The 9,064-nt window shown below is 39.5% G+C and overlaps 1 protein-coding gene across 6 annotated transcripts in view; it reads left to right on the plus strand.

The window, feature by feature from the left end:
- The window catches only part of HnRNP-K (Heterogeneous nuclear ribonucleoprotein K), a 61,295-nt gene that overhangs the window by 32,971 nt on the left and 19,260 nt on the right, over positions 1-9,064 (plus strand). For 5 of the 6 annotated variants that reach the window (XM_034328105.2, XM_034328109.2, XM_034328106.2 and 2 more), the window contains 3 exons: positions 1,264-1,307; positions 5,802-5,925; positions 6,681-6,791. In XM_034328105.2, the coding sequence (XP_034183996.1) occupies positions 1,264-1,307; positions 5,802-5,925; positions 6,681-6,791 (279 nt within the window). The remainder of the gene's footprint in view (positions 1-1,263; positions 1,308-5,801; positions 5,926-6,680; positions 6,792-9,064) is intronic. The other variant, XM_034328110.2, reaches the window with a different exon arrangement.

Below are 9,064 nucleotides of genomic sequence, written 5' to 3' on the forward strand. Positions count from 1 at the left end.
CTTAATGATAATTAATGTATCTTTGATACGCGGGTCGCTTTGTATTATTTAGAATAAAAAAGAAGGAAAATTAAGCAAATACAAACCACCCATCTCCGTTTAATTTTGTCCCTGGTCGTAAAAAATAATACGGCCGAGAGGCGATGTTTCGCGTGTCAATTTTGAGATTCGTAGGTAAACGCACCTGCGTGACCCAAAGGTGGAAGGCCAGGTATCCTTCAAGAGCGAAAGAGAGAGAGAAGAAAATCTCTGGGAAAATGGAGTCTCACCGGGGAAACAATTTTCTTTTTTTTTTTTCTTTTTTTAAGTGTACATATATAGAGGTGGTTCCCTTTGCAGCGAGCTCCCCCGTAGCGATTGTCGCGTTAAATGTGTATGGGGAAATCGTGTGCGTCGCTGTGGGAGAATTTTATGGTTTTGCTTGTGTTGTTAGACAGCGTTGGACGATTAGGATTCGGAAACATTCGCGATACTCGCCGCGTGCATACATTAACATGGAGAAATATTTGCAAACGATATTGTAAATTTAAGTGGATTTATTAGAATTACAGAGCGCATAGAAATAATTTGATTATCTGCGAAAGGGTTGACACTTTGCGGTAAACGATTAGCAGATTCATAATTCGAGCCACGTAGTCGACGAGCCTCGGAGTAGGAAGGATCCGAGCGCTCCGCGAAATTGCAAGTTAATTATTAAAACTTCCTTTAATTAGCCACGCTTAAGCGGGCTTCGTTAGCAATTGAAATGCCGTTGCGAGCATCGACGTCGAGGTTCAGCCAGCGTCAATTAACTGCGGAAAGGAAAGGTGGGATGGGCTTTAAAAGCGTTTACAGAATATTTACAAGTACCCGGAAAATAATGGGCTTGGATTCCTCGCAGACCATTGTTGTCTAACCGTACGATCGAATTTGCAAATGTTTCTCCGATCACTTAATAAATAAAATAGAAATAAACGTAGGTAGGAATGGGTGGGATATCGCGTAAGAAATCCGCGGAAAGGAGAGGAGGGATTTAGAAGATTAAGCCGCGATTATAATCCATCCGTGAGAGACGTGATGTCTAACTTGGTTGATGATTTGTGCCCTGGCCCCGCCCCAACCCCGGCGTTGCCCCCCTGGTGTTGCCCTGCCGTTGCCCTGCCGTTGCCCTGCCCGGAACGACGGACCCTGACTCGATCGGCAAATGGACCACCCTACCAACAATCGACAACAACCACCAACCAACCACCAATGAACCAACCACCAACCACCACGGCCCGACAGTACAAAGCCTCAATCATTGTACCCGATTGCCCCGGACCCGAACGGTAATGACCAACACCACTACTTAATGTCTTATTTTTCTTTGTCTCTAATTAAAAAAAAAAAAAAAAAAAAGAATATCTTAATTAGCAGCGATACGTGGATCGCTGTGTTGTATCAGTCGAACGGTATCCACGTTTATTATTCTCTATTTTTCTCTCTGTCTGTTTCTTTTTGTTTCTCTATTTTCTTTTTTCTGTGATTCTCTTTTTGTGTATTGTCCTACCTTCACTGTCTTCCTTAGTTTTCTTTTCTTGTACCTGTCTGCCTTTGCCTCGTTTTAACACGTTCCATGCGGCGAACCATTCGCGGCTCATGGCGAAAGATCGAAACGTATTAATAAATAAATAATTTATCAAATTTGAAGTGAACGATTCGTGGTAAAGGAAATACCACAGTGAATAGATTAACCATCTGTGGACCACGTGGTACGAAACCTGTTAACCTTTTTCTTGTTCGATATAAAAAAGAAGATATATTTTTTGAGAAATTAATAAGGTGTTAAGCGACCTTTCTTCATAATGCTGAAAGTATTGTGTTCGTCTTCCGCCTGAGCATCTCTGAACCTCGTTTTACGCGTCCTCGATTATTATCCTCTTCACGATGATTCATTGCGAGCGATTAGTTGATTGACCTTTATAAGCGATGCTTTTCAACGAGTAGCAGCACACGAGACGCGTATATCCTGGACGATGTGTTTTTCGTGACCGCACCTGCCACACCACCTGCGGTTGCATGTCCTCCACCACTTGAATCCACTCTCTCCTTTCTCCTCGTCTCCTCGGATTCTTCTTCATCTTGTTCTCTGTTGCTCACCGTGTCTCTGAATCCGCGATCTGTCCTGTAGCTTTTGTTGGGAACAAACCTGGCAAGGATCGAAGGTCCATCAAAAGGAGGGGTCGGATAATGTCTGTTGCCTCTTCTTTGTTCGCCGAGCGACTTTCTCCTCTTCTTCTTGGTTGTCCTTCGTTCTCACCAGGATATCGTCCAGAAGGAATTCTACTTCCTGGACGACTCGGCCAATGATACTGATGACCAAATTTTAGGAGGAATTTTAAAAATGAGGAAAACATGCACAGACACGCGAGTAACACCCTTTCTTCTCCATTATTCCTCGATCGTTCCGTTCTTTTATAAAATTTCTCTCCTTCCTCTCTCTCTCTCTCTCTCTGTTTCTATGTCTGTTTCTGTTTGTGTATCTCTTCACGGTCTTTCTCTCTTTGTTTTATCCGTTTCTCTGTACGGATCGTCTCGCGCCGCGAACGACACGCCCGACACCACACACGCAGAAAACCACACTCACGATATATTTATTGTCGGGGATACGTTATCACCGTTGTGTCTCTCTCTAATATATTGTGGCTAACACGGATGCTGCTAATCCGTGGAACAAGGCAAACTGTTGCCGATATTCCACGCTTAATTGTCGACTTGACACGCTTACTTTTTTTAGGTACGCCCACGATCAGCGGCCAATTCGCTGATCGTCATCGTCGTCCTGCCAGCGATACGCTTTGCCGATTAACCCTTTCAATCGCAAATCGATCGGCCAAACATCGTTCGTTACTCTCGTTTCGATTGCAATGATATTCGTCAAATTTTTTAAGACGCATATATACGCGGTTTGCGATGAAAGGGTTGAACATCCTACAGTTAAAAGTCATTAACGACATGTTATGTCTGTGCGTGCTTTCACAGCATTCGAACCCTTTACTTAAAGGGTGACACGTGGGTGCCACAAACGATTCACGGTTTGTGAAATGAAATAGTGTGCTGGATAAATATTTCATATTTTTAATAATATTTATTCTGAAAGATAGTGTTTCATCCTTTCGTTGCCGAATAGTTATTTTTTGATAATTGTATACAGGGTGTTCGATTACGGGTGGTAGTTGGGGTGATTCTTAATATTTTTTTCCTTTGCCAAAATTCTCATTAGAGCTTAGTTTTCGAATTATTAATGAAACACACCGAGTATAGCATAGCGCGCATGCTCAGCCACGGGAGTGTTGGCTGCGAACCGAGCGCGACGCATCGCCGATTAGTTTGTAAACAACTACGGCCGAGGCAGGTTCTCGTAGCTGATACTCGCGCAGTTGAGCCTATGCTCTATGTGTGTTTTGATTATTCAGTGTTTTTAATTAATAATTTAAATATTAATATTCAACAAGCATTCCGGTGAAGGAAGAAATTATTCAACATCATCCCAGCTACCAACCCCTCAAGGGATTTCCATTCGCAATCGAACACCCTGTATACATCCACATCGCTTAAAAGGTTAATAACCAAAGCATCTGTTAATTGCCTTTTCAATCAATAACTGCTGGTATCGAAAAGTTTATTAGTAAGCTTCCGGTAGATTAAGTGTCAGGCATCTTTATTTTTCTTCTGCATATCTTACGATTCATTGAGCAGCAATTAGAAGGGTTAGTCGAGCAGCAACGAGAGGGTTGAAAATAATGCACGCTTGTTTTCGTGTTCTTTTTTGGGGGGACCATAAACGTGGCGAATACCCAATCGAGTTTTAATCCTTCTTGAGAGGATTTCCGCATCGCTGTGGGGAAATTTGGGATTTACGAGAATGGTAGACACGATTGAATTTGATTGGAAATTATACGTTTTTTTTCCCGTCGATAAACAGCAGGCCAGCAGCAGTAATCACAATAATTAGATTAATTATTTTATAAATACGTGGAATTACAGTAATAAGCGAATTAAATTCTCTGTAAATTCTTCGATAAATATCTTAATACTGTCCAGTCAATAAAATAAGCTATCAGTTTACGAATGCCCTACTTAATTAAATTAGTCGATGAGAGCAATTACTGATGAAATCCTCGATGTAATGACTCGTTCTATTCGCTTGTTCCATATTAAAAGGAGAGCAACAAGTCTGTAAAATTAATACTACTTCTTAAAAACTTGGACAATTTTATTCAGAATATATCAGATATGATTTTAAAACGATTTGCAAACTCTTTGCCATTGATCCATCGACCCAGTATTCAATCGTTTCTACCAGTCTCAAGGATTTCTTCTCCGGATAAACGATCCGAAAGAAGTCTTTTCAAGATCCAATCAGACCCAATTAGCGGCTGTCTATAGCCGAGCACGTTCATTACAGATTAATCAGCAAGAATCTTTGAACAGATCCAAAAAAAGAAAGGGACATTTCAGTTTTTCATCTCGATGCGTCCCAAAAGGTTTCGCAATAAATTGTAATTTAATTTCGATGATCGAATGTTTCTTAATTTCGCCAAAAATTTTCCTCTCTAAAGTAACTGTTTCGATTTAAAACGAATTTTCTTCGATACTATTCCATTTTTTTCCTCTGTTTTCATCGAATACGTGACTACTCGAATTAACACTGAATTAACGAGACATTGTTGAAACAGAATCGATTTCATATAGAATATGAATAGAAGGTAAAGCATAGAAATTTTCGAGGTACATGGTTGCTGGTTCTAACGCTAGTCTTTGTCCAGACGATGGTTAACATTAACAAGTAACCACGCGAGAAATTGTACACCATTCGTGAGTGCTCGAAGCTTGAGATTTAGAAACGATTTTCACGTTTTTCTTACTCGTTTGATACGAGAAACGATCTCGAAGCGATTCTCGATCGGTTTTGCTGAAAAGGGATCGAGGAAAGGGTGTTAAAGAAGATTACGAAAATGAACAATGCGTTTGAAGGAATTCATTTCTTTTGTGAAAGTGTTTAGCTTTACAAATTTAATATATTTTACATTTTTAAGAAACTTATCAGTCTTGATAACTTCGTTAATTGTTATTTCTAATTATAATAATTATCAGAAATAGCAATTGAAAACTAATTTAGTTCAAAATTATCAGATCATTACAGATCCTTCTAAATAGAAAAATCAAATTTTTGTATTCCTTCGAGTGCATCTTGAAATTCAGAGCAACAAATAAAATCATTTCGCGATTTATCGAATCGCGAACAATAAAATCACTACGATTCTCTCCCTTCAGTGAAAAATTCCTCGAACTTCTCTCTGATAAAAGTCGCTGTTCTGTTCAATTTCGAAAGGGTGCATGGAAAATACTGATCGATCTTCTTTTCTCGATACTCAAAACATTCATATGAAATGTTGTCTCTTGTTCAAAATTCAATTTTGAAAAATCTTTTCTCAAAAATACAACTTTTGTTATTCGATATTGCCTGAAAAATATTCCAGTGAGAAAATTGTTTCTCCTTCAAAATTCAGGTTTGAAAAACTTCTCAATACCATTCGATAATCGTATCAGTCAAAATTATAAAATTTTTCTAAATTTTAATCATCTTACGAACCTCTTCAAGGGATACTGAATCCTCGATTGATTTTCCACGAAATGGGAGAAGAGGGTTCCGTGGAATTTCATTGGCGCGATTCGATAAAGCTGGCTTAAAATAAAAGAAAATTGAAAGGAACAATTATATGATAAGCGTGTTAATTGATCGAGAACCGGAATGATTGTCGGAGTTCTTTTGATTCTAGGGTGCTTACAATCAGCTCGGATCTGCCCACTGTTCTTCAGGTGTTGAACGAGGTCGTACCTAATCTCGAGGAGGTGAGTGTTGCTACCAGAAGAGGATCACACGGGAAAAGAAATGACTCAATCGTGAGACTTTTCACATTGTTTTCTTCTTATCTTAGTAGAGTTCTCGTTCAAACGGTCGTTCATAATGTAGAGAATTGTCCTGTGCGGTTTGAACTGATCATACAGCATTTAAATTTCATTTTATAATTTTTCATGTTTATTATTTTAGATGATGCTTGAACTTTGAGTATGAAATTTTAATTATGGAAGAAAATAGGTAATTTTACTTTGTGTTTTTGTTTGAAGCTTGGTTCAACTGCATGGGACAAATTGCATACAGGCTGGTTCAGTAATTAATTAACATGTTAATTAATTTTTAAAGCGTCATGATCAAAGGATAACATGTAGGGTGAAAGTTCAATTTTCGTTTTAAATATGTTTTAATTAATTTCCCTTCAGCCAAAATACTGATCCATCCTGTACACGTTCGATAATTGAATGATTGTATTTGATCTGTAGATAGACGTAGATTGTCAAAAAAAGAAAAATAGAACTTTTCTATACTACAGACCATTGAAACACAAACGATGTCTTTAGTCTATGCCCATGTAGGAATAATAGAATCAATTAGAACAATGGTAGTAATTTTAGTATTTCCATTCGATCGTTAATGAAATTTTGATAAGAGAATGTGAATGGGTGTGCTCCTTTGAAGCATTTTAATAAAAAGTTGATGCATTGTTCTTGCGTTATGTGAATTAATGAGCATTTCAAGACAAAGCTGCAATTTTAATTTCTCTTCAGTTTAATATAGTATTTGATTAATTAATTTTCAGAATGGATCGCGCCATGGCAGCGATGAAATCGATGTACGTATGCTGGTGCACCAGAGCCAAGCTGGATGCATTATTGGCAAAGGAGGGCTAAAGATCAAGGAGCTTCGCGAGGTGAGTCATTTTCCATTTAACGTAGTTTTTGCGATTGTCATGTTCGACTTGTGCCAAGGCCTTCAACGTATACACTATTGAGGCCATAGATATTTTATCTTAAATACAGAAAAGAGTAGAGTTTACTTGATATTAGTACGAAATATTACCTCGTAAAATTCAAGAACGTTTTCTAAGATTTTGACACGAGTAAACGTTCAGAATGATCGGTATTTCCTGCTTAAGGAATCAGATTCCTCGCTGTTTCTGCCTCAACTTGAACAGTCAGTTGCACAAGACTCGCTAATAAATCTATGTATTCACCGAGTACGAGGATAATGAGGAAATCGTTCAACATTTCCTGTCGTTTTCCTCATTTTTACGACTTAATATAACCGTTTCTTTCATTCGATTTGCGTTCAATTACCATTGCATGGAAAATTTGGCGGAACGTTAATGGACATATGTCCAATCATAGTAATAAAACTCGAAGGAAGAAATAAAATATGTCTTTTCTCGGTGTTGGATGTTTTTCCATTCGTAAGTAAGTAAATTTAAGATGTTCATTGTATAAAAACTGATGAGTGGATGAATTAAAATGAAAGTTTATCAGAGTGTGTGCGTGTGTACACGTCTTGACTATCGTTGAAAGAATTCCAAGACCGAGTCGAAGCTTTTTAAACAAACAGAGAAAGTCTGAGGTTGACAAACAAAGCAGTCGAAAATGACAATTAAGCCCCTTTCAATTAGCGAGTCCTCAGGTAGGAATGGTGGCCAGATTTTACGTAACAACGAGGCTGGAATATCCGGCCTGTGGAATATGCAACGTGGCCAAGTGGCTCGTTACGTTTTTTCGCGTTTCACAGAGAAGAGGTAAAACCGAACGATGCAGACCTTTTGTCCTGGCCATTCTCGAGTGCCACGACTTTTCTTCTAAACTACGTCCGCCATCTCCCTTTTCTCTCGTTTCTTTCCTCGATTCTTGACACACTCGCCGCGATTTTTTCGAGCACCCAAAGTGTTTCCACGATCTCTCTTAATCCCTTTTTTCTTTACATTGAACTATATTTGAAAAAGATTTCGATATCCCTCTTGTCCCATTAGATTTCACACCCTCGAGATTCCTTTAGAACGACGTAAAATCGATTCACGCGACCTGAATTAATTATTCTCAAGATTACCGGCTACACGTGTCTCGAAAACCGTGTGTCGAAGATAATGAAAGCAGCGGTTGCAAATGATAACCACCCCCTGTTCTGCTATTCTAAGGGTAAGGGGATGAAGAAACGGCACCGCCACTCGGCGACGTCGCCGAATCGTTTTATTTCGATCGCTACTTGGAACGGGTAACTTTATCGACTCTGAATGATTCCTCGTTTTTTTTCCTTCCAAGATTCATCCCCTATTCTTTGCTAAACTAGCGAAATATGGACTGGAAAATCTTTTATCGAAAAGCGTTAAATTGATATTGATACTCTGATTGTGATACGCGTAATGTAAAGATCAAGGTACTCGTGCTTGGAAACAATCAAGGGGGTTGTTAGTTTCGGTAAATTCGAAGGAATTTCCAGGCAAACAAAGGAAACTCGAAGAGTGTCGTCAGAGGAGTAAAGGGGGTGGGTGATCCGTGTCAAGCCAGCTATGAACTTAATCTCAACTTTAATGGCCTCGCGGTTCTCTGGGATCCGTTTTCATACCGTTGTCTGTACATTTCCCTTTTGTACTCGACGCTAGTTACGTCGATCGGTTGCAACACTCTCTTCTTTCAATTTTGCCAAAGCGTCTATCAACAATAACCGACGCACCCTTAACACGCATGCAATCTTTCGAGTAGTTCTGCTTCGATAGAGACGCCTATTGTGATACCGATTCCGGATATCTTTGCCGATGCTAGCAATAAAACTTGCCGTTTGCGAGACGAGACTCTCTTCTCGATTTCTTGATACGAAATTGGTTGTTTCGAGCGACGTCGAGTCACAGGTGAATACGAATTGCTTTTCTATTTTGCGTTTCTGAAGCGTCTCAAACTGTTCGCGTGTCACATTATTTATTTAACAAGACGAACACTCTCTTTGAGTAACGTGAATGAAAAGAAAAAGAACGATTCGAACGTCTGGTCGAAGTTCCAGCTGGAAATATTCCATGGGAACCGCGGCACGAGCGTAAAAAGCGCGGAATTGCTTCTCGCGATGCGTTTCTTCTTCAACCCCCTTCGGTGTGGCTTTTCTCTCGTGCTTCCTAAATAACCGCGCGACACGGCAGGGGTTGGCCGCGTGGTTCGCGAAGCAGCTGGT

The sequence above is a fragment of the Osmia lignaria genome, chromosome 1, assembly GCF_051020975.1.
Source record: "Osmia lignaria lignaria isolate PbOS001 chromosome 1, iyOsmLign1, whole genome shotgun sequence".
In the NCBI taxonomy this organism is placed as follows: domain Eukaryota; kingdom Metazoa; phylum Arthropoda; class Insecta; order Hymenoptera; family Megachilidae; genus Osmia; species Osmia lignaria.